Source organism: Plectropomus leopardus, chromosome 2, assembly GCF_026936395.1.
Source record: "Plectropomus leopardus strain MGB_pleo_1.0 chromosome 2, ASM2693639v1, whole genome shotgun sequence".
Classification (NCBI taxonomy): domain Eukaryota; kingdom Metazoa; phylum Chordata; class Actinopteri; order Perciformes; family Serranidae; genus Plectropomus; species Plectropomus leopardus.
In genome coordinates this window covers 3,915,829-3,941,740 of record NC_142177.1, presented here as the reverse complement: position 1 = coordinate 3,941,740, position 25,912 = coordinate 3,915,829, and the positions used below count along the sequence as shown (strand labels likewise).

The 25,912-nt window shown below is 38.4% G+C and overlaps 1 protein-coding gene across 2 annotated transcripts; it reads left to right on the top strand.

Annotated features, from left to right (window-relative positions):
• Window positions 1-2,423: 2,423 nt before the first annotated feature.
• On the top strand, window positions 2,424-25,762 carry usp48 (ubiquitin specific peptidase 48). Of its 2 annotated transcripts, XM_088083237.1 has the most exons (28): window positions 2,424-2,581; window positions 3,057-3,194; window positions 3,724-3,844; window positions 4,002-4,143; window positions 4,956-5,083; window positions 5,511-5,635; window positions 7,355-7,463; window positions 7,910-8,043; window positions 8,323-8,408; window positions 8,647-8,826; window positions 9,272-9,409; window positions 9,679-9,828; window positions 10,233-10,433; window positions 11,329-11,440; window positions 12,698-12,837; window positions 14,656-14,730; window positions 14,910-15,034; window positions 17,232-17,354; window positions 17,638-17,699; window positions 18,584-18,694; window positions 18,972-19,102; window positions 20,195-20,301; window positions 20,417-20,524; window positions 21,696-21,878; window positions 23,417-23,542; window positions 23,677-23,725; window positions 24,466-24,492; window positions 25,008-25,762. In XM_088083237.1, the coding sequence occupies exons 2-28, from the start codon at window positions 3,061-3,063 to the stop codon at window positions 25,028-25,030; spliced, it is 3,150 nt and encodes a 1,049-aa protein (XP_087939363.1). In that variant the 5' UTR covers window positions 2,424-2,581; window positions 3,057-3,060; the 3' UTR covers window positions 25,031-25,762. The 2 variants fall into 2 exon arrangements, with proteins under 2 accessions (XP_087939363.1, XP_087939366.1); XM_088083240.1 differs by lacking the exon at window positions 2,424-2,581 and having other exon boundaries at window positions 2,646-3,194.
• Window positions 25,763-25,912: the final 150 nt, after the last annotated feature.

The following is a 25,912-nucleotide window of genomic DNA, read 5'->3' as shown; positions in this document are numbered from 1 at the left end:
TTCACTCTTGTAAAGCATGTTGGGCTGCATTTCTTCGTATGAAAGGAGCTATACAAATGTAGTTTATTACTACTATTATTATTATTATTATTATCATTATTATTATATCATTATTATATTGTTACACTACACCGCTGTTCTTTTCTGTCTGCCATTTTCATATTGATTTGCATCTCTATTTTATTATTTTTCATTTATTAGAAATATACCACAATACATGTTACCTCAACCACATTGCATGTTTTCTATATTCATTTATTTTTCAGTACTATGCAATACAACAAAAGCTTAATTTTGTCAATAAGACAGTTTGAAAAATGATAATACATATTAGATTTTAATACTTTGCAGTCAAATGTCAAGAGCTGAATCAATCAGCAACAATAGTAAATATATATATATATATATATATATATATATATATATATATACATATATATATATATATATATATATATATATATATATATATATATATATATATATATACTGCTTTTCAACTGGAAAAAAATGGTTTGGGGCTTTGGTTAGTCTTTAATGTACCAAAGACTATCCTAAATGTTATATCACACTGCCCATCATGACTGAGCCCTTTGCTCTCTTCGTTCCTGTCTGTTTCTCTGGTCTCATCATTTCTCTGGGAATGTATCTTCGATGATTTCATGCAACAAATAAATCATTTGATTTATCATTTTTAAATGTAAACTGCAAACAAACACACATTTCATAAGTTTTTCATTCAAACTCAGTGAACAACAGCAGCTACTGAAACAGAAAGATTGTGATTATCTCATACACATACAGTATGCATACCTGCCATAATGGGTACATCACTTCTTTGTAATGATGTCATTGTGATATTATAAACCCATAGAACTTGAATAACAGTTGTCATTGTCAGTGTCATTTTATTTTAATGGATAAATCATTTGCATAAGAATTTTAACTGTTTCGTTGCTCCATCAGGCCATGCTTCACTGCAGCAGTGTGTGCAGCATGCAGATAAGCACTGCTGCAGCATGAGATGTCCCTCACTGCAGGGTATTGATAGCACAGCTAAGCTGATTACATATATCTCAACAGCTAAGGCAAAGAGATGCCTAGTGGGCCATATAACTGCATCATTATTAGTTGTCATTATTGGATTAACATTGATACAGACAACATGTGAGAGCAGATCAGGACGTAACAAAACATTTTGTGGACGCAAACATCAGTGATTAGCAAAAAAGAGATTTCTTTTGTTCAAACAGAGATAATATTTGGGTAAATCATAAGAAGAAATTGTGTTAGCACGGGACCAAAAGCAGAATTCATTAAGCCACTTTTTGCGTATGTCTTCACTGATGATTAAAATTAAGAAATAAATGGTTGCGATTATGGGGGGGAAAAAAAACAATGGTGTTATGTAACAAAATAATAATACTTACAGTGCTTATGTATTTTTGGGAGCATCTGTACATTACTTGAGTTTTTATATTTCTGTCAACTTACTTCACATTTCCTAAATAAAATGTGTACTTTGCATAATGTGAATATCAACATTCCTCCCATTTGTTCTGTAATATATATAGTTTTGTTTGGCACCAGCAATAAAACATGGCTATGGCTGTAAAACATGCCTATTAGGGTAGGCACTTGATAATTTTCATTTGAAAATTCTAATTTCTTTTTCTGTTAACAAAATAACAAGTCTCAAGTAAATGTGCACGTGTTTTATTTAACTTTTCCTATGTTATTTCATTGAACTAATGAATTCTCTTTTATTGTTTTCTGCAGCAATCTCATTACCAAAATGAGAAAATCAACATGCCTTCTGGCTTTCTTTTAAAGTTCTGAGACCAACAGATGACTCTGACCAAACTAGTTATAACAAATCAATAAAAAATTATATTGTGTCATGTAAAACAAATTTGTAGCAGCTAGTAAGTCACAACCATGTTTGGTGGATGGCTGCTAATCTTTAACGAGCCCAAGATGTATGTGTAAAACTTTATTGTTCTATTTTATCTGATGTTCCAAGTTAGCTGACTTCACCTGATCATCACCACAGCGAAGATAGCTCCACTTCAGGCTAGGGTATAACATAAACTTTGATTGAAACTTTATTATTATTATTATTATTATTATTAAGTTATTTTTTTATTCCAAATCAGTCAGATTTGGTCGTTCACATTAAAGACACAGGCAGCATTGTAATCACCAGTCATTAATAGAACTAAAAAGGACTTTTGTTTTAAAGGTATAGGAAAAGTACAAATAATTGTTGAAAAAGACATTAGACACAATGAATTTCACACAATAAAATATTTTATTTTTGAGGTCGTAGAAACAAGACTGAAATACCACTAATGTTAATCCGGACAGAAACTGTCCTCTTGAAGGTTCCGCATGTATCCGTTCCTCCCTCCAGTCAAAACAAAGAGACGTCGCCTACGTCACTCACTGACGTCGTGTTGATTTTGAGCGGAGAAATAATTTATTTATAAATTGACGCAAGGGCGCTAAATCTAAAATAAACCGTGAATAAAATGTGAAAATACATTAAATAATTTTGGTGAAGCAGCTGCACGCATGAAAGGTTCGACAATATTTGACCTTAACACAATAAACTCGTTACGTTAGCGTCAGGTAGCGTTAAATGGAAAATGCAGGGAAAATGACTTGCTAACGCTGCCGGGGTCGGGTTAGCTACATTTTAGCTAGCTAGCTAGCTAGCTAACATTAGCACGGGGATAGTCCTTACTGCTGGCGTTACCCCGCAATTTCTGTTTTTTCGTTTTTTATTGTATTTTAGTGCTCTGTTTATTATCGCGATGTGTAGTGTGATATTCGCACTTTTAAGATTAATAGAGTAGTGAGGGAAATGGAAAGCTAATATTAGCTGGCTAGGTTTAGTAGCGCCACATAGCTAACTGTTGCAATGACCTGCACGAGCTTACTTAGCTCCTGTTAGCCGGCTATGTTAGCATTACTGGAAACAGTCTGGCTATCAATAGGCCATAATATTTTTGCGTTTTTCGTTTTTTGACTGTGTGGTTGACATCACATTTTAGGATTATGGCGCCCCGCTTACAGCTGGAGAAAGCGGCTTGGCGTTGGGTGGAGACGGTGAAACCAGAAGATATCAAGCAGGAGCATATCGAGCTAGCATACCGCGTCAATCTCCCGGCCTGCAAGAGAGGAACCTGCAGGTACAATGTTATCATTTTGTTTAAAACATAGAAAATTTGTTGTGCTAGCCTGTGCAAATGAGTAACTAGAAGCAAACCTTTATTTCGATTCTTAAAGTTGATGGCTTAGTGGCCAGCTCCACAGAAAGATGCTAACGTACATCGGATGTCTATTTTCGTTTTGTTGCTTGTGAACAAGCTTTCATAGCTTTAAAGGCAGCTCTGTAGACTTTGTATGAAAGATCATGAAGATCCAATACACTGTTTAATTACCACAAAATACCCATAATGTATAGGTTGTTAGGCAGAGGGCATCACAGTTAGCACTAATTTCTATAGTTGAAATGTTACTGAACTTTATCTTCCTCTGTGCCTCTTAACTGAACATAAAGGGTAATTTGTAAGGATGTGTGGCTTTGTATGCAGATGATAATCAAACTAAGATTTATATAAGGAGTCTAACATTATTTTTGTGGTTCGGAAAGAAGGAGATGCCAGTAAAAGTAGGTAGTGAAATAATAACGTTAATAATTATGACTTGCTTTTGCAGGAGGAACTGCAAAGGGAACCCCAATTGTCTTGTGGGTATCGGTGAACAGGCGTGGCTTGGGGAGATTGATGAAAATGCTTTCCACAATATTGATGACCCAAATTCAGAGCGTCGAGACAAGGTATTTCTTACTGCAAACTATTCCCTTGCCTGTCTGTTTTTTCTCAGATCACATATTTGTTGTCAATGGATCACTAAAGTCCATCCTGGGAAATTGTTAAAGGCCAGAGATTAAGGAATATTTAAATGAACAATTGATCCTGTCTCTCCTTCTGCAGAACACTTTTGTTGGCCTGACCAACCTGGGTGCAACATGTTATGTCAACACATTCCTGCAAGTGTGGTTCCACAACCTGGAGCTTCGAAGGAGCCTTTATCAGTGCCACAACTCCCGTGCACAGGAACACAATATTGAGTCGGGTGAGACATTAAGTAGTGCATATACTTTTAGCTTCTACTTTTATCTTTGGGATTCACCAAGGAGGTTTAAAGGAAGAGAAGTCACAACGCCATATTACCTAAAACCATTTGGGTACAACACATGTGCAGTGAAATCTGGTCTGCAGTTGCTCAATAGCTGGCACATTTTTGTAGAACAAAAACGTTTAGAGTAAAAGACTATAAACAAATGCTTTCTATATGCAAACCTTCTACTGTATATGTGCCACTATCAGTCAGTGCATTTACATGAAAAGTTTAGTCGAGCTATGGTTGCAGCTCGATTAGGCCATTTAATGGGACTACTGTTCCTGTCCCAATATGCAAGCACCAGGGGAGAATCCATTTTTTTGATGGAAGTCCATCACTGCAGGTGGAGATATGCCCTTTTTCAGCTAGTTGCAATAAACCTAAATTATTTATAGAATGCATCCCAATCACAACTGTGTATTTGCAATAACTTTGCGGTCGAAAAACGCTGTGTCACGTACATATAATCAAACGACGCAGAGAAGACTGCCTTCATTGACTAGTTTTTTGTCTCCCGTAACCCTCCAACATTGTTGCTCCAATTACATTACACATTTGTCATACCCCGTATCTCCCATGGGGTCAAAGAGGATGTCCCAACCTCTTTTGGACAGCCTTAGGTTTCACTGTCACTTTCAGCAATGTTGATATTTTCTTGCCTGGTGCCCAGCCATGATTAGTATAATTACGATCCACTCATTTTTTTTTTGTGTGTATGTATGATGAAAGTAACTCAGTCTCTCCGACATCTCTGTCTCTTTTAGACTACGAGCCTCAGTCCATCTGTGAGCATCTGCAGTATCTGTTTGCTCTCCTGCAGAACAGCAACAGAAAATACATCGACCCTTCGGGGCTGGTCAAAGCACTGAGTCTGGACACAGGACAGCAGCAGGTAAATCACGACGTGAAATCTGGCTTCTTATAACTTTAATTCCGATATACAGGGATGGTTTCACAGTTAAATGAAAGATGACTCTGAGTATTTATTTCACAGAGGTCCCATTTTGTTGTTTTTTCCTCAGTCTGAGAATTGGATTTGGATTTTTTTCAATTTTTCTCTGTAGAATTGTTTATTATATAACCTTTATACAAAAAAAATTACTCAGACGTTACCAGAGCCCAAAGTGACGTCTTCAAATTAGACCAACTGTCAAAACCTGAAATTCAGGTGATCAAATGGATGATTAACCAGCTATTAACTTAAGAATGACACAGAAGAATCAACACACATAATGGGTGTGCTAGCATGGTTATCACTGGTTAGGCTTCAGAAACATGGTTTCTTTACAGTGCACTGAATTCAAACCTTTCATTTTCAGGATGCCCAGGAGTTTTCAAAGCTTTTCTTGTCGCTATTGGAAGACACGCTGTCCAAGCAGAAGAACCCCAGCCTGCAGAATGTCATCCAGAGGCAGTTCTGTGGACAGTTCTCCTACGTTACTGTGTAAGAAAACTCAGTGGTCAAGGCTGACGCAAAGTTTGGAAAGTAAAAAAGTGCTGTGATAAAGAGTTCAACTCAATTCAAAATGCCACTTCTTCTATTTTTAATGTGTGCTTAATGCAACTGAAAGCTAAAGTGAGGTGATTCAAATTGGACACTTCCGAACACCTCACAGAGTGTGTTATTTGGCAGATAAGGAAATTTTGTATCCAGGTTCGTTGCAAGGAGGAATTGAGAAAAGTAGAAGGTAGTCAGCATGTCCCAGTTGTAGTATATAGGAGATAAAAGGATAATAGCGCCTTGTCAGGCAGGTGAGGGTAACATCTTTCAGGACACTTAACCCACTCTGGAAGGCTGTTTCTGTCTCTTGCACCTTTACAGATAAAATGTGGTGTCTACACATCTGTTGTAAAAGCAAAATATGTGCTGGCTTTATCCCTTTGAAACCTGAGCAAATTGTTTTGACATCTTTGGAAAAAGTCTGGGAAAAGGCAATGAGCAACTTTGCAAGAAATGTCCCATAAATTGCAAGAAATTGATAAAGAACAACAAAAAAAGACCTGGATATTTGCATAGAAAAATAAATAGTGAACATTTTTCAGAAAATATGTTTATAGTTGTGATAATTATATATTTAAAATTATTTACAGAAAAATATAGGTGTAGGTTGTTTTTTTTGTTTTTTTTAAATTTCTAGTACTTTTCAGTACATTTCTTCTGTTATTTTTTTGTGTGTTTTTTTAAACTTATTTACAGGTAACATTCTAGCAACTGCTAATTTCTTGCTGTTTTGGGGAGCTATGTTTGGTTAAGTTGCTTATTGCCTTTTCCCCAAGTTTTTGCAAGAAATCAAAGCAATTTCCTCAGGTTTCAAAGAGTGATGTTAAAACGATCTTGTTGTACTCTTCTTCGCTGTTTTTTGAAAAAAGGCCTCAATCTGTCACATTTGCTGCCTCACAAAAATATAAGCTGAACCTCAGTGTGAGTGAGGTGTCAGTCTTCAGCCCATACCTAAAAATATTGTATAGGGTGGCCTTTGTTTTTTTAAAAAAAAATGATTACATGATTATTTGGATAAAGGACATTTACATTTGGATGTGTTACAAGTGTAACTGTAATATAACTGTGATATATTTGACTTGGTCTTGTCAGAGCAAGCAGTAATTTGGAAAACAGGTGGAGGCTCTTGCTGAGAAAAGGGAGGGAAGAAGGGAGAAGTTTTCTTGTTGCTGGGAGAGAGTTGCTGTTCTTTCTCAAGGACAGTTTTTAAAAAGTCACACTGGTTGTGTAACACTTTTATCAGCAGTGGTGCCACTCAGAGGTAAAATTCAACTTAACAGCTATGTATTTCTTAAGGGGAGAAGGAAGATTTTTTGGAGGATTTTTTTTTGTTGTTTTTTTTAATGGAGCCAGTTAGAGACCAGGTATTTTTATAAGGCTTGGCTTAATAAAGGTTATGTTTTTATTAGAGTCATCATTTGGATTGGTGGCAGAACCTTCCAGAGGCATACAGCATTCTTTTGGTCGACTTGATTTTTATAAAAAGAGTTTAAGTGATTTTAAGTATTACAACAAGAAACAGTGAAAGTTCAGGACTAACACCAAAACTCACCGGAAATGCTTTAAAAATGTGTCATCACTCAAATAACTTTAGCCCATAAAGAAAAGTAATTTTCTATTTCTGTGGTGAAATCTGTCATCTTGGTTTGTCTGTTTTTCCAGCTGTAACCAGTGTGGACGATCATCTGCTTTGCCGTCCCGATTCTACGAGCTGGAGCTGAACATCCAGGGTCACAAGAACCTCACCGAGTGTGTCACAGAGTTCCTTAAGGTATCCAGACATTTGCTACATTCAGGCCTTTTTTGGCAGTTCATGTTGGGACAAGTACTCTGCTGTGTTCGTAATCATTAGCAGAGAGATTTGTTGCATCAAAACCTACATAGCTAATTGCTGCCTGAGTTGCTTCAACAAATAATAAACTTAAACATAAACTGTTACTCCACGTGACAGACTAAACAGGAGAAGAGGGGCTGGACAGTGGTTACAATACATTTTAATATGTGTGTTTAATATGTGTGTGAAAGACAGAAGAGAAAAATGCTGTGAAAAAGAAATCTTATTCACGAACAACAATGTGTCAGGGTTGCTGAAACAATGGCGTCCCAAACTTTTCTTATCAACATTTTAAAATGCTTTCATCTCTTTGCAGATCTTTGGTCTGGACTGGGTTTAATGTGTGTATTTTTGTGTGTTTTTGCAATGGTAACCCCCTGCAGGAGGAGAAGCTGGATGGGGAGAACCGCTACTTCTGTGAGAGCTGTCAGAGTAAACAGAACGCCACCCGGAGGATCCGACTGCACAGCCTTCCTCCAACCCTCAACCTACAGCTCATGCGCTTTGTCTTTGATAGGTCTGTACTGATTAAGTAAATTATTAATCCCTCATTGGGGAGACACATTTTTCTTACAGTCTCTTACTGATTCATTGTCATTCATTATTCATTCCTGAAATACACACACTTGCACACCCAGGACCTATGAACATGCATGCTATGAGAGAACTTGAACTTAAAGCAGCCACCCTGCGGTTTCTAAGCAAGAACCTTACAGACTGAGCTACTGATACCCTCAGTGTTTACTTTCTGCTGGTATGAAAAGAAAAGTTGAATCAACCACATTGTCCTCTCCAGACAAACAGGCCACAAGAAGAAGCTCAACACCTTCATCAGTTTTCCAGAGCAGCTGGACATGGGCTCTTTCTTGGAGGGAAAACCAGGTATTAGCAGCATGAATCTCTGGAACACACAGACACACACGTTCCCTTAATAGTCAATGCATACTGAGATTTGTAAGCTATGCAGAAGAAAAAATGCATACAGTATTCTTTTTTTTTTTTTTTAAATCTCTCTTAATTCAATTAACTAAATCAAGTTTTTTTGAATTCAGAAGAGTTGATACCTCTTAAAAGCAAACATATTAAGATTTGTGCCTCTCTGGACGGACTATTTCCCCAGACCAGAAATGTGTGTATGAACTGAGCGCGGTGCTGATCCACCGGGGCATCAGTGCCTACTCTGGCCACTACATCGCCCATGTGAAGGATGCTCGAACTGGCGACTGGTACAAATTCAATGATGAGGAAATTGAGAAAATGGAGGGCAAGAAGCTGCAGCTCGGCATTGAGGAGGACATTGGTGAGTTGGACTAAATGGACACTGTATAGCTGTATAACACGATATTGGATTTTTTTTACCGATATCCAGTATGCCGATATCTACAACTACTGAGGTCAATAGCTGATATTGATACATCCACTTTTTTCCCCACCCCAATTTTAGTGATCATCAAGTCGTTTCTGTAGTGGAATTAACTAGGCGTCAACCGAACCAAAATGCATTTACAATAAAAATGAAAATCTGTCTGTCAATATTTATAATTTGGAATATAACAAACTCCAACACAAAAATTTGTTTAAATCCCCGTAGCTGATGTTTCATTAAAACTGAAACTGTCATCACCATCTGCAGAAAGTTCCCCCGTAAATTGTCTTACCTTTACTTAGCTTAGGCTTGTATCTTTAAATGTATACGCTTTCTCAAAAGTTGTTGCTCTTCCTTTTTTGATCTTCTTGGCCCTCAGCTGAGACCGTGAAGTCCCAGACACGAAAGCCAAAGTGCAGTAAAGGCTATCACTGCTCCAGAAATGCCTACATGCTGGTGTATAAGGTCCAGGCAGAGGAGAATTCCGATCCCTCCAAGACCAACGTCGAGGTGCCAGGTGGGAAGTAGAATTATGTCTTACTTCACATTTAGCGTGATTGTGTGTAATGTGTTCCTACTGATGCAAACAAAGATGGGTCAGCCAGCACTAACAAAGCCTGTTATGAGAGCCAATCGCCCCTGGAGCCAGACAAGGAAGCTTTCTATTTTCTTTTCATCAAGGAATTAAGATGTCAAGAAAAATGGTGTATCAGAAAACGTACCGACTACAGCCAGGTCTGTGTTACCTTGTCTGATGAATTCTTTGTCCTCTATCCTGACTCCCAGCCTTCCTTCAGAGGTTGGTGGACCAAGACAACCACAAATTTGAGGAGTGGTGCACTGAGATGGCTGACATGAGAAAACAGAGCGTGGATAAGGGCAAAGCCAAACATGAGGAGGTGAAGGAGCTCTACGAACTTTTACCAGCAAAAGACGGTCGGTAAAAACATTCCCTCTTCACTCACAGTCCACTTCACAGTAACACTAATATTGCTTACATGTACCACAGCTCCCCTGTCTGTAGTAATACTGCAAGTACAACACAACTTGAACTAGGGTGATTTGGGATTTTTGACAAAAGCAAATACTTTGGTTTGATGTTGTGTATTAGAATGATATCAGCAGTTTTCAGTGTCTTAAGTTGCAAAAGAAGTCAGGTATAGATTGGAAAGTAGTATTTTTTTATTCCATTCTTTTCATGTGTTTATATATGAAAGTGTGAGGGATTATACACTGAAATCCATGTGTTATCACAGAATGAGCCTGGATTCAATAAGTCAAAATCAGAGGTTCTGAGTCTCTTTATGTTTGATGTGTTTTTTTATGTGTTCCTTCCTCAGGTGAGCCATACGAGTTTATCCCCCTGGACTGGTTGAAGAAGTGGCTAGAGGACTCTACTGCCACAAAAGAGATCGACAACTCCGTCTTCCTTTGTTCTCACGGCAAACTGCACCCAGACAAGGTGGGAGACTCTAAGAGGGTGTCCCTGCAAGCTGCTCAGCTCCTCTACGAGCGCTACGGAGGAGGGCCGAGGCTTGACGGTCAGTCACACAGACACTGTGGACTCTTCTCAAATCATGAGTTTTTGCAAAACTGAGAGTTTTAGTCCTTCCAATTCAATAGTTACACAGAAGTAGGTAACATGCTGATTATTATTCTAAAAGTCATCACACCAAAATGTACTCATGTAATCAACTTTGTGAAGCTTTAAACCTCCACATAGTTGTATGAGGGATGCTTAAGACTTGAAGAGTGAGCCTGCATTATAGCACTGTTATGTTTTGAAATACTGAAACCACTATGCTTGCACTTGAAGCCTTTATTGTCAAAATTACATCATAGTAAAAATGCTTCGCATTATGTAGAGCCTATTCACTTCTTTTGTCAGAGCCTACAGATCCCTTCATCAGTTAAAAAAACAAAGTTGAACAATTTTTAACCCCGGGCGCTCAAAAAAACTGCCCAGCTGGCAGCACTCAGGACAGAATTCATGCCTCATCGTGCTGCTGGCGTTTTTAGCACAGCTTGAAAATAGACTTCACTCCAATAACAAAACATAAAAAAGATATGCCAGCCTCAGAAAAAAAATGCTGTGGTTGACACTGTCCTTAAGAGTGGGTTATGTTTGCTATCTCTGTAACTCAGTAAAAAATTGGCTAATAATTATACAAGTGATAATACTGACAAGAATAGTTCAAGCAAAATGACTGGTGAAAAAACATGCTGATAATAAAATTCTACACTAATCAGTTGCTGAGAAATCACTAGCTGACTCACAAAAATAAAGCAGTTGTTGATTTAGCTTGCTTTTTTGTGTCATTTCAGGATGTACTCTTGTCTGCAATCAGATTAGCATCTTTGTACTCAAAGCACATCTCAATCCCTGCGCCTTGTCATCTACATTTTTATACATCCCTTTTATTTGTATTTGTTCAGCCTCTTCTCTGTGTAGAGAGTGTGTCAGCCAGAGATGCAGAGTGTTGCGGCTCAAGAACCAGCTCAATGAAGACTACAAGGAAGTCACTAACCTGGTCAAACGCACTATCAGGTAAACACATTCAGAAAAGGATTTTTTTTCTGCTCAGTACTAAATTCATTCTGGCAACAAATCATAACCGCTGTTATGAACATTTTCCAAATCAGTAAGAAACCTGAACCAAAATGTGCAATTCTTAGCATACCACCAACTGAACTCACAGTAGAAACTGATAAATATTTATACAGGATACTGGAGAATAACAGCATTGAAAGAGATATTTGCAGATATGGAAAAACGAACATACAGAATTAGAACTCAAGAGGAGGAGCATTTGAAATGCTGGAATAAATGGATTAGACACATTAATAAGAATTAAACAGTCTAGAGCTCTTATTCAGTCTTGCCAGTTTGCTTTTTTCCCCTCATTTCTATTTTTTCTTTCTTTTATTGCAGGCTATTATTATTACTATAACTATTGTCACTGTTATTACTGTCATTATTTTACCTTCTAGCTCACCTGTTTTTCAAACAAAAAAATGTAATGTAAAAGAAAATTGCAAAAAACATATAAGCTAATTTAAATGTATGTTAATCTTTATAATAAAGTTTTTTTTGTTGTTTTTTTTTTTAAGTAAACACACTCAGAAGAAGTTAGGTTCATGGATTGTGTTGTTGTGAATCAAGTCAAAATCAGATGAAATTATATTTTAATAGCCGGTGTCAGACAGGCACACTTTTACATTAATCTGATGGAAATTTAACATGTCGCTCTCATTTCTGAATGAACACCCCAGTCACTTTAACATACAGCTCATGGCAGCAACATCATTGCTAGGGCTTGGTGATATTAACATAATCAATGATAATTAATGTGAATATAATAACTACGTGGGCAAAAGCTAAAAAATAGAAAAGTCTGTTGATTTTAGAAAATGACATCAGATTATTGTAATGCAGCCTTAAAACCAGGAAAAGAAAACACTTTTATGATCAAATTCTGTGATGATCAGTGATATCTAGTCTCATACCATGGCATTGAGATAGTATCAATATGTTGTCTAGCTTTACTCACTGCTGTCTTCATCTCTCTCCCTCTATGTTTTTGTAGCTGATAATACATGATAAAGCACGGGGGAATAATATGATATCTAAATAAGACCAAAATCAATGAGGAGTATTTCAGAACCAGTGCAGTTCCTCATTAAGAGAGAATCTAGGTCCTTAAAGGGCGATACAGAATTGCTATCTTATGTAATCATGGGTATTTATTACTCTGTGTGTGTGTGTGTGTGTGTGTGTGTGTGTGTGTGTGTGTGTGTGTCTCAGTGGCGAGGGCTGCTGGGTGGGCAAAGCATCTCTGCGTAGCTGGAGGCAGTTGGCTTTAGAGCAACTGGAGGAGGACGAACAGGAAACCCAACATAGCAATGGCCAGACCAACGGACAGGGACCACACAACAACAGCAAAGGTAGGAGTGGTGGATGGGGTTTTGTCTCCCCTTCTTTGTCTGTCTTTGAGGGTTTTTTTAATCTGTGGAAACAGGAAATTGTTTCACATTGTGAACAAACCCCTATTCCAATGAAGTTGGGACGTTGTGTAAAACGGAAATGAAAACAGAATACAATGATTTGCAAATCCTTTTCAACCTATATGTTCAAACTGATAAACTTTATTGTTTTTTGCAAATATTCACTCATTTTGAATTTGATGCCTGCAACACGTTCCAGAAAAGCTCTGACAGGGGCATGTTTACCGCTGTGTTACATCACCTTTCCTTTTAATAACACTCAGTAAGCATTTGGGAACTGAAGACACTAATTGTTGAAGCTTTGTAGGTAGAATTCGTTCCCATTCTTGCTTGATGTACGACTTCAGTTGCTCAACAGTCCGGATTCTCTGTTGTCGTATTTTGCACTTTATAATGTGCCACACATTTTCAGTGGGAGACAGGTCTGGATTGCAGGCAGGCCAGTCTAGTACCCGCACTCTTTTACTACGAAGCCACGCTGTTGTAACATGCAGAATGTGGCTTGGCATTGTCTTGCTGAAATAAGCATGGACATCTCTGAAAAAGACGTTGCTAGGATGGCAGCATATGTTGCTCCAAAACCTGTATGTACCTTTCAGCATTAATGGTGCCTTCACAGATGTGCAAGTTACCCATGCCATGGGCACTAACACACCGCCATACCATCACAGATGCTGGCTTTTGAACTTTGCGCTGATAACAGTCTGGATGGTCCTTTTCCTCTTTGGCCCAGAGGACACGACGTCCATGATTTCCAAAGACAATTTGAAATGTGGACTCGTCAGACCACAGCACACTTTTCCACTTTGCGTCAGTCCACCTCAGATGAGCTCGGGTCCAGAGAAGGTGGCGGTGTTTCCAGGTGTTGTTGATATATGGCTTTTGCTTTGCATGGTAGAGTTTTAACTTGCACTTGTAGATGTTGCGACAAACTGTGTTAACTGACAATGGTTTTCCGAAGTGTTGCTGAGCCCACGTGGTAATATCCTTTACAGAATGATGTCGGTTTTTAACGCAGTGCAGCCTGAAGGATCAAAGGTCACGGGCATTTAATGTTGGTTTTCAGCCTTGTCGCTTTACCTGCAGAGGTTTCTCCAGATTCTCTGAATCTTTTGATGATATTATGGACCATAGACGATGAAATCCCTAAATTCTTTTTAAATGGACATTGAGAAATGTTGCTCTTAAACTGTTGGACTATTTGCTCACGCAGTTGTTCACAAAGTGATGAACCCCGCCCCATCCTTGCTTGTGAATGACTGAGCCTTTTGGGGATGCTCCTTTTATACCCAATCATGACACTCACCTGTTTCCAATTAACCTGTTCACCTGTGGAATGTTCCAAACAGGTGTTTTTTGAGCATTCCTCAACTTTCCCAGTCTTTTGTTGCCTTTTATTGATAGACAATAAAGTCTATCAGTTTGAACATTTAATATCTTGTCTTTGTAGTGTATTCAATTGAATATAGGTTGAAAAGGATTTGCAAATCATTGTATTCTGTTTTTATTTATGTTTAACACAACGTCCCAACTTCATTGGACTTGCTGCCTTCCTTTGCCATCGCAGTAGCCACACTGCTAGCATATCTAAAAATGTGTTTCAAATCTATTTTATAAAAAGACAAGGAGACATTGATTGATTGATTCTGTTTGGTAATATTGGTCTTTTGATTTGGTTTGGTATTTTATTGTTAAATTCAACAAATATCCTCATTGTATTGTGAAAGTTAACATTCTTGGTGAATTGTTTGATTGCAGAGTTCGGCCCTGAGCTCTCAGAGGGCAACGAGGATGAGATGAAGACTTTCAATGAAGACATTGTCTGCAGTCACGGTACTGTCCCATCATCAGCAGATGATGAATGACCTTACAATATACTTTTAATAAGGACATTATACAATTTTAAACAAAAGGATGTTTTATATATTATTTATTGCTATCACATACCTACCTTTAATTTAATATTTAATATGCTGGCTGTTAAATGTGTATGTTTTTTGTTCCTGCTGTAGGCGGTCTGAGTATTTTGGAGACTGAACGGAAGCTGGTGTCGTCTGAAGTTTGGACCAAGCTGAGGGAATACTTCCCCAAAGCCCCAGAATTCACCCAAAACCAACAGCCCTGTCAGCAGTGCCTGGTGAGTAGTAGATTTTTGTCTTTAAGGTTTTTTTTCTAAGCTTGCATTAAATTTGAAGTACAAAGGTGGAATTAAGTGCAGTGTAAAGCTGTCCAGTAGCTACCTCTGGTGTAGTTCATTTACAGCTTAATATGATAACACTGCTTCATAGTACCACCACAGCACTTGGTAGAAATTTTAAGGCTGTAACCCTCTTTATTTGTTTACCCCACAGTAACGGCACATAGGCCAGCCCCCCTCTTTTGTGTAATGAGGTGTAAATGCATGTGGAAATGTAGGTGGAAAAGGAAAAAGAGATGTAAATATGTTTGATGATATAAATGGAGGGGTGGGAAATAGGGAAAATAATGCATAAAATTAGGGTGCACCGTTTCACACAGCGCACGTAATGAAAGCGTGAGCAGCTCAGGGCGTGTTGTTTTTTGTTTCGGCGCTCGTGTATCAAGTTAGAGCGTGCACACTGCCCGCCTGAGCAGCGCTTGTCGCGTCTGAGCTGCGTGTCAGCTGCAGCACATCTCGAGAAATGGTGGCTCGCCGTTTTTTGTGTGACGCTCGCGTTTGTTGACTTTTTACCACTTTATACTGCAGTTTAAAGTCTCTCTCTGTCACAGAGAGGAGAAAATACAAAGATGTTTGTTTTACCTCAACTTCCTTGCTTCCCTTTCAAAACAAAAGCTATCTGACTGTGTCTCTGTGGACAGAATGCCATCGGTTGCTGATACAATGCATTTTATTTTGAAACATTTACAGGATGGGGCTGTCAGCTGTGCAGGAGCTTGTAAAACTTCATAAATGAGTGGAATATGTGCTTATAAATATGATAAAACAGCACTCATATCAGTAGGCAGCGGTATGCCTTAAGGCCCAGTTAAGGCTGGACTATTTTGATGCAGAGAGAATGTACTAGTTATAATTATTTATGTTAGAGAAAAGTTAGTGTTATTCAAATAGCATTAAATTTACTGTAAGATGTATGACTGATGTTTTGTTGGACTGCTAGATTTGAGGTTTGTTCCTGTAACAAAGAGTTACTATTTTGTTATTTATTTTGCTGTTGGATTGCTAAATGTAGATTGCACTACATTCCTTTTACTTGAATGGAACAAGCTCTTGCATTAATTTTATTTTGGAGAGACTTTATATCAGACTGTAAAACACAGATTACCAGATTACCGACTGGGCTATTTTTTGTTGGGGAATAATGCCCTGCAGTGTATGACAAGTTTTAAAATGTTATTTTCAGTAAATTTGTTGTTATATTTATTGAGTAATAAAAAAAGTAATAGTTAGATCAATTAAAAAAATAATCAATAGATTAATCGATAAAAAAACAATCGTTAGGTGCAGCCCTACATAAAATAAATGCATAAATTATTACACAAATTTAAAAAATAAATTTAAAAATGAATATGTAAAGTGGAAAATAAAATGGGAAATTAAATAAATAGAGGATTTATACACAAAGTGGAAAATAATACATAAATAAATAAGCAAATAAATATGAAAATGAATAAATTGATAAACTAAATGGAAAATCAAATAAATATTGTCCTCCTTGGCATTGGCATTTTCACTATTGACACATTTATTTATTTATTTTTGATTTTGTCAGTTTTAGTCCTCTATAGGTATAGCACCTTTTACACAAATAAAATTCAGGACAGTCTTCTTTAGTGCCTCACTAAAGAAGACAATAAAAATGTGCAATCAACAAAATAAAAGGCAGTACAACAATAAAAATTAAAGCCACAAAATGAAGGCAAAATGAAAAGGCCATAAACATATACTATATAGAGGCCACTGGGGACCCCAAAAGAGACACACCAAGGAATGATCTCAAGACATCCAAGGGTGGGACAAAGGCCATTTTAAAAAGATTGGTCTTAGGGTGTTTTTTAAAGGTTCCCATGAAGGCTGCAGACTGTATACCTAATGGAAGAGAGTTCTACAGTGTTGGAGCTACTAAATCAAAGGCGCAATCACCTTTTGTTTCAACCTAGAGTGTGGAACAGCCAGTAAGTCCTGCATACCGGAGTCCTCTTTCAAATGACCTGACAACGTGAACACAAAAAGAAACGAGTCCCTTTTCTGGTGGTCCACTTTTTGGTCTACTTCAAGAGGACTGAGTTCCATTTATTTAAAGAGGACTGTATGTGAAAACACCCTAAATTAAAACTTTTCCATCTTTTCTCTCCAGACATTAGAGCAGGAAGAAAAGGACAATGAGGCTGTGAGTAAGATGATGGCCCTGGACCAGAAGAACCAACTACTCAACCTATTCAATGAGAAGAACCGGCCAACACTTGCCAAATGGCCTCAGGTAGACACACACCACCAAATGTCCATAAAGAATAAAGCAAAAAAAAGGCTCAGATCATTTTAAGACCAGGACACATTCTGTCTCTCTCTCTCTCTCTCTCTCTCTCTCTCTCTCTCTCTCTCTCTCTCTCTCTCACACACACACACACACACACACACACACACACACCACAGTTACACTGTTGCAATGGAACAACATTAATTAAAGTTATACAAATATGATAGATTATTATAATCTGTGATTTAGGTGAATGCAGTAAATCCTCTCTTGTTTGTCTCTGCAGGGCACAGACGTACTCTACATAGTCCCTCTGTTTTTTGTGGACGAGTGGAGAAAATTCATCAGGTAGGTTATCAGCTTTGTATCAAAACAATGTGGGTAATATGTGTCAATGAACTGTCGTGAACTTGTCGCCATTTAACCAGTGCCTTGTAGGGCTAGGCAATATGGCTTTAAAATAATATGATATTTTTAGTTGTATCTCAATACACAATATATATGTTGATATTTTAAATTCTCCTTTGTACTACTGTAAACTACTGAAATGCAAAATTAATAGATAACTGCAGTTACAAATGAAGTAACCACAAAGTTATATAAATTACTGTTGTAATAAAGTTAAATGAAGTACTGTTATAATGTTAAACAAAATAAAGTATAAAGTGCTGTTATAATAAAGTTAAATAAAGTATTGGTATAATTAAATAAATAAAAGTGGAATCAATTTTTGCATTTATTTTGAATGACCCGGCTTGTCTTGGGCTGGAAGTGTTGATGTTTTTGCTGTGGATTTGAAGCTTCAGTCAACAGTTGAATGTTAGCATGCAAGCTGGAAACAAACTAACAGCTCTCCATTTCATATACTGCAAAGATTTCAAAGTTGCACTGGTCACAAAACGTGACTAAACAGTCATGATCGGAGCTCTGCAGATAGAAAAGCACAAAGCCTCACCGGCTCACAATACGGCCACTGCCAAAACGCCCCCTCGGCCATGCAGATTGACGGAAAGCGGTACCAGATGATGTAACCAAAATAAATGATATAGCATAATGTGAAACTATATTTTTATCATATCGTCAGACGATATATTTCATCATATTGTACAGCCCGTATGCCTAGATACTTCTTTATGGCTGACCCATTTTATTTCTGAGATGGCCAGTCCCTAATGATGTAATTGCATGTTCACCTTCAAAATTTTTCTCTCATCTGTGCGTGCATTTTGTAGGAGGCCCACTAAATCATCTCCGGTGTCTAATGTGGGCAACACTCTGCTGCTCTGTCCCCACGGAGGCTTCATGTTCACCTACGACTCCCTCATCAACGGAGATGCACAACAGTGAGTTCCTCCTTATTTAACACACTAATAGCTGTTTGTTTTCGTTTTTTTAATCCCCGACAAAAAAATCCCCAAAACCGGTAGATAACTTGTGTTTCCATGAGATTTATATTTCTGACAGGATAAAGAAAAATAGCTGTAACACTGTCCTATATAACCCCATAATAGCAATTCAGTGATGCCCCACTATGTGTTGGTACTTCATGCATGCACTGAGCTGAGGTATGAGTGGTTGGACACTTCTGTGTTCTCATGTTGTGCTGTTTGTCCTGCACAGTGTAGCTCTGCTCTGGCCCAGTGAATGGGAAGTGATCAGCAGACTCTTCATTGTGGACCAGCCGATCTCCATCCACTGCTTCAAAGAGACCACACCAAATGGCCCCAGCACTCAGTACACCACTCAGCCTGGTAAGAGTGCAGAGTTCACTTCACATATTCACAGCTCACTTTTAAAATGCTTACTCTAATGCACTTTTAAAAGCTTGCTTTAAAAAAGTTTGGGTTGACAGATGTTTTAAAGGGTTCCAACAGTGACTGTTGGACAGTGTTAGCACTAGATGGGCCACAATTCCATAGCTACTAGAAAGGCTGTGTGTGGTTATTTTGATCCGATTTTGAACTCTATAATCTCTTATCATAAACACCCAATATGGAGAGTGAAGTATTTACTGTGTTAGGATGTCATTTTAAAATATTAAATGACACCAAAATGTACAGTTTTTTTAAAGATATTTTTTGGGGCGTTTTTGCCTTTAATTGATAGGACAGTACAAGTGTGAAAGGGGGAGAGAGAGAGGGTGACATGCAGCAAAGAGCCAGGGCCGGATTCGAACCCTAAAAAAATGTATATGAAGTTGTAAACTCTGCTGTTTGTTGAAGTCTTCGTCAAAGGACTTGCTGTCAAAATCCAAGTGCTGGAACACACATGTGCAGCTAGTTGTGGGTGCTGAAAGAGACGGTGTTACAACCGTCCCTAGATCTCCCCTTTGTCTCTCAAAACAGCGCAGCTCACGCAGCGGAGCAGAGCAGAGCTCACTTGTAACAGTTTGGAGCTGATCAGGACGATCCGCCGCTGATGACAGGTGAATTGCTAAGTTGAATCGCTTTGAGGATGGGGATGAAACCTTCGCGGCCGCTCTCGAAGTTTTAATTTTGACAGAGACCAAGATAGTTGCCAAGCAACCAAGATGCAGCTGCCACTGTGCAAAAATTTTGCAGTTTAACCGCGGCAAAATCTGTGCGGTCTTATTCACCAGTTGTGGGCAAAGTAGGTAAAAATGATCACAAGTGATATGATGTATAAATGTAAAATTGGACAAAATGACTTTCATGGCCACTCTAGTGTTGAAACGCATCAAAATGTTTGTAGAACCTGGATGGAGGGAATTATGCACTTTGTGACACTCCTACAGTTTGATACTTTGGGTGTAGTGTTGCTGTGACCTTCTTGGCTTCCCAGTGTCCTTAATTTATTTGATCTTGATGTGTTTCTGTGTTCAGATCTCTGTTGGGACTGCAGAGAAAGCTTCCTTTTCCAGCAACAGAGGGACCTCAGAGAGTACACCCAAGCAACCATCTACATCCGCAAAGTCATCGAAGACAAGAGGGTATGAAAACAATCACATTGTAGGTCATCCAAACAGTGAAAGCTTTTCTGCAGAACTTCTAAAATGAGATGCCCAGAATTTGACTTGATGCAATTTATTGTTGTCCTCTGCGTAGATGATGAAGGAGGCGGCTCCAGAAATGAACGCCAGCAGCTCTGAGGCGGAGGAGGAGAAGGAAGAACATCCAAAGATGGATGGAGAGAAAGACCCAGACTTCAGCCAGGTGAGTCCAATACCATACTACAGCTACAGTAAGAGTTAGTAAAACAACCAAATAATCACAGTGTAAACAAAGTCACACCTAAACACTCAGCCCTGGACAGGCTTCAGGGAGCGTCCACCACAGACTGTTTGTGATTGGTATAAAATATCACATGACTGGGGTGTGTTGCCTTGTGGAAAAGTCTCTGGTTAATTTCTCTCTCGCTGCAGCTCTCATATCAATAAATCAAAGGAATTTTTTTTAAAAATTGAGTAAAGCCATCCACCAGATTTCATGAAAATCAGGCCAGTAGTTTTCCAGTAGCCCTGCTGTCTAGAGTTCTAAATTTGAACTCAGGAAGCTGACGGGGTCTGATGGGGTCCTGGAAAGTTCGATAGGTCAGAACAAGATTCAGTGCAAAAATCTGAGCTGACTGGCATTGTTGGTAGCAATCAAATCCCCTTTTTTTGCGATTAATTGGAGTTTTTTCATTAGGCATATTCAATAGGCAATTTCAATATGTGCAATTTTAGGGTAAATGGAAACATGCCTGGTGTTCTAAAGGCAGAGAGAGAAGCAGAGGGTGCAGCCAGACTCCCTGGTGTGCTCTCTGTCCTTCCTCGCAGCTGGAGCAAGGAGCTTCTCTGGCGGGGGAATACAGTGTGGAGTGTCGGTGATCCACCGAGCCGATCCATTTTATGCTAGAGACTCGTGTGGCTTGCACTGTCCCAAAGCTGCTGTGTACCGGGCTCGAAGCCGACTACTGCTTTTTGGAGGGTCGTGCTTTCGAGCTTGGGCTCAGTATTTTCTGTGATGATCTCAGACAGGCCAGGTTTGGGCTTCAGCTCACACGGGTCGCTTCAGGTTGTAATTTTTTTGGCCCATTGAGAACTCTGCTGACACACAAACAAACCAACACCTACATAGGCTGAACCAAAAACATCACCTGTTTGCTGGAGGTAATAATACTGGCAGCATGAGTATCAACAGTCCATTAGCAGTTAGTTTAACAGCAGAAGTTAAAATCATAAGGACTAATTAAAGTAGCAGCACACACAGACTACTTTCTTCATATCTGATCATTTTTGGTTTTATCTAAGACTTTTTTTTAGGCTATGTGTTGATACTAAAGTGACAATGATGAGTCATTGTCAGCCTTGATAATGCTAATTATCACATGACTGTCTTTCAGTCACAAGACGGTGCAAAGCGGCTAAAGTTGAGCGACACTAGCGCAGCATCAGCTGCTGCATCTCCTGCGACCAACGTGACCAAAGTAGGAGGAATCAGGAGGAGCACCCGGCACCGGAAACTCCGAGGAGAGAAAGCGCTCATCGTTTCAGCCAATCAGACATTGAAAGAGCTGAAAATACAGGTGACTGCTGGATTTAAAGCCTGAAGCATTTCAACTGAATGTAAAAAATAATAGATTTATGACATCTTGAAGATAGTTGAGTGAATTCTGTTCACTTAACCCTCAGGGCCCACTTTAATATTGCACACACTCACACCACTCTGCGCACAAAATGCGTTTTTCAGAATCGAGCTTCAAAAAAATACAATACATTAGTATTAATTTCTATTTTTATTGAGTTCAATTTACCCGTTATCAGTCCTCTTTTCTTCTTCTTCTTCTTCTTCTTCTTCTTCTTCTTCTTCTTCTTCTTCTTCTTCTTCTACTTTTTGGGGGGGCTTTTATTGCCTTTAATGGACAGGACAATTTAAGCGGGAAAGGGGGACAGAGAGAGGGGGACACATGCAGTAAAAGGTCTGTATGTGGGGCACCGGTCTATCCACTGAACTACCAGGCACCCCAACCGTTATCAGTCTTAATCATAAATATCAAATCGATATTCATTTTCTAAATGTTAACCCTTTAACTGCCAAGTTTTTGTCATGATGCTGCTATGTTTTTAGATGGAAAAATAACACAAGAAAGGAATTGTTTTCATTATACAACATGCTAGGTAGTTTGTTATTTTTTGATAATCACAGGCTAGGATATGTCAATTAGTAGCAGCAACATTAATTTTTATACATAATTGTTATTATTATCATTTTATTCATTTATTTTTTTTGCAGTGTAATATTCTTAGACTCATTCCATTCTGCACACAAAATCAAAATCAGGCTATAAAAAAATAATATACATTAATATGATTTTCTAATTTGATTTAGTTTGTTTTTTTAACTGACTAACTTTAACTTTAACTGATGAAAAAAACAATTATTTTCAGTGAACTGCATGCAAAGTAGATATTTTATTTTATTTATTTATTATTTATTTTCTACTATCATTGAGTTCATTTTAACCATTATCATAAATATGCAGAATTTTAACCCTTTAAATGCCATGTTTTTTATCATGATGCCACTATGTTTTTAGAGGTAAAACACAAGAAATGAATGATTTTCAAAGTAGAGTTTTTGTTTTGATAATCACTGCCTGGCATATATTAATGATTTGCTGCAACATTGATGTGACAGTGCGCCTAGTGGAAATCGCATGTATTTTCTCTATATGCCAAATACAGTAAAAATGACATCATCAGGTGGAAAATAGTCAAAATGACAAATTCCAAGGCAAAAGCCCAGAGTGACACACAGAAATAATACAATGCACGTTTTTATGCTTTGGTGGCAGTGGGATCAAAAATGTCAGTTTGAACGGGTTTCAATGCTGCATGTTTTTTTGTACGTAACAGTCTGAATGAAACAGTTTTGTTTCCACAGTGTATTTTTAAAGCATTTAAAATGTGCCAAACAGTCCCTAACAATTTCTTTTCAGAATCGATATTTGTACTCGGTTATTTAGAAGCCCTGAACCAGAACTGATTGCAGTAGAAGTATTGTGATCACTGCAATGTTAAGGTAATGAGTAGTACTAACTCTGCTGTGCTTCTGACCGTGTAGATAATGCACGCCTTCTCTGTGGCTCCGTTTGACCAGAACCTCTCCATTGATGGGAAAAGTCTGACAGACGACTCGGCCACACTGGGAAGTCTGGGCGTCATCCCTGAAAGCATCATCTGTCTAAAGGTACTTCTTAGTTCAGTTTATACGCAGAAATCTTAACCAGCAGCTTTAATCTGGTCCACAGCGAGTTATTCTTGACGGTGATTACAGACATTTTCCTTTAAATCCAAAGCCTTCATTCTGTTGTTTCCTTACAGGCTGATGAGCCGATAGCAGATTATGCTGCAATGGATGATGTCTATCAGGGTAAATCACTTTATCTTCTCCTTGACTGTGGGTGGGTTTCCATTAACCCTCAAATTGCACAAACTGACATTGTGAATATAAAATGCGTCAAATGGACACACATCAATTACAGAAAAACTCCATTTAGAGAAAAAAGTTTTTACGCTCACATGAGGTGGTATTTCAGGTGATTCGAAAAAGCCGTATGTTGCAGAACTGCAATGGAAACAGTTTTTTGGCTTTTCTAGGTCACATGATGTTATGGTTATGTAGGAAGTGGCTCCCTCATGATGAGCCAGGAGCTACAAGAGCTGTTTACTCTTCAAAAGTTGAGCGGATCATCTGGACGTTTTGAATCCACAATTCCTCTGTGAAATTGTGGACTATCAGCTCCTAGAAATCCCTCTTACATGGCTGCTCCCACGTATAAGGGGTTTGCCTTTCCATTATCGCTCCATAACACGCCTACATCACCTTGGATTGGAAATAATGACGGCTAGTGTGGTGGCTGCAACAGAAATAAAGCTGCTAATGTTTTGAACATCCATCACCATGCTTCTTGGAATGTTATCACGAGAGTAGAAGTCACAGAACATCACTCAGTGGAAACACAGTCATCTCACAATTGTTTTTTATCGACATTTCGGGAATTTGCAGTTTTACACAAATATGTTATGGAAACCTACCTCCATGTTAGATTTGGTTTATTTTGTAAAAGCTACATTATGATGACACTGTTTTCTCATCGACTTCCTTCACAGTGAGGATGCCTGAAGAGGGATTCAAAGGTGAGCGTGCTCTTTGCCTCATTTGCTTTGAAATGTTTTTCTTTCAGTCTTTCAGTTTTTTTATGCCTCTGCGCCAGCAACAAAATTAGCCCCATATACTACTTATCATGATAAACCAACTCTCAACATGTGCATAACAGTAGTGGATGGAAAGCACATAAATTGGCATATTTTTTTGCCGATTTTCTGAAAATTCGGTCAACATTTGTGCTACATTTAGATTTGAAAACCAAATCTGTCTGTGCAGCATAGTTTTGAGAACTCAAGTGCTGAAAGTTGACCAAATGCTTGACCAGATTATCCATTAACAAATCATTGAGTAAACTAAATTAGAGTTTTTCGTTTTATACTGTAGTAGGTGGACAACTCTGCTCAGTTATATTTGTGCGTGCGTGTGTGTGTGTGTGTGTGTGTGTGTGTGTGTGTGTGTGTGTGTGTGTGTGTGTGTGTGTGTGTGTGTGTGTGTGTGTGTTTTGGTTCTGCTTTGAGCTAATGACTTGCGTCCCTCTCTGCAGGCACTGGGCTTCTCGGGCACTGAGGAAAGCTGTGCTGTAGCTATGCTTGAATTGGACAGATGACAGTTGGACATTTTTAAAGCAAAAAAAAAAAAGCTTGAATTGGTCAAGTGTCCATATATAAATAAGTGCTTTAATTTGTTTTTTTTATGTTTTGAGTAGGCTTTCTTTAATAAAACTGTGACCATGTTGCACAGCCGCTGTTTTTCTCTACATAAGGTTAGCTGGCCTTTGATATTTAAACCTCCTAATCATTCTGAAGGACTGTGTGGTAAAACCTCTACCTACCTGACATTTTAGAATCTGGTCGAGGAAGCTCAGTGGATCTGTCAGACTCTGAGGCTCAGATAAGATCTGCTGCTCCTCGAGAAAACGGGCTTTGTTTTTGACTGTTTTATTTTATGGCAGAAGAAAAAATCAAGACAATGTTCCTCCTTTCCATTCTGTGGAAGCTTGTGTCCTCACTGCAGAGTTTTCAGGTTTGTCAAAAGAATGCACGAGTAACTGTTAAGTATTACAAATATAACTGCTCTTAAATGTTAGAACATTTATTACCTCTTCAGCAAATCTATATCCATATACTCCCTGTGGCGTCTAGAGATACATAGCTACACGGTATGTATAGAGGCTGACTCCACAAAGTGTCAGCAGTGCAAACCCTCAACAGCTGGAAGTGAGAAACAGAATGCAAGCAGTGATATGTCCTGTTCTTTTCACTGTTATTTCTTATTGACAATAAAGTTATTTTCAAAGCACCCTGTACTCACACTCGTTATGACTTGATTTAACAAATTACCGGATAGAATGTGATGATGGCGATGCAGTGTTTATTAGAGTAACTCTGGCATTTAGGATTATTTTAGTCCTGTGATGGCCAATAACTTTCAGCAACATCCACACCTTAT

What these genes read in the sequence shown, in the direction of transcription:
- usp48 (XM_088083237.1), top strand. Translation starts at nt 3,061, where the DNA reads ATGGCGCCCCGCTTACAGCTGGAGAAAGCGGCTTGGCGTTGGGTGGAG. An exon ending in TGGACACAGGACAGCAGCAG is followed by an intron (nt 5,084 to 5,510) that starts GTAAATCACGAC and finishes TTTCATTTTCAG; the next exon opens with GATGCCCAGGAGTTTTCAAA. An exon ending in AAGACCCAGACTTCAGCCAG is followed by an intron (nt 20,525 to 21,695) that starts GTGAGTCCAATA and finishes ACTGTCTTTCAG; the next exon opens with TCACAAGACGGTGCAAAGCG.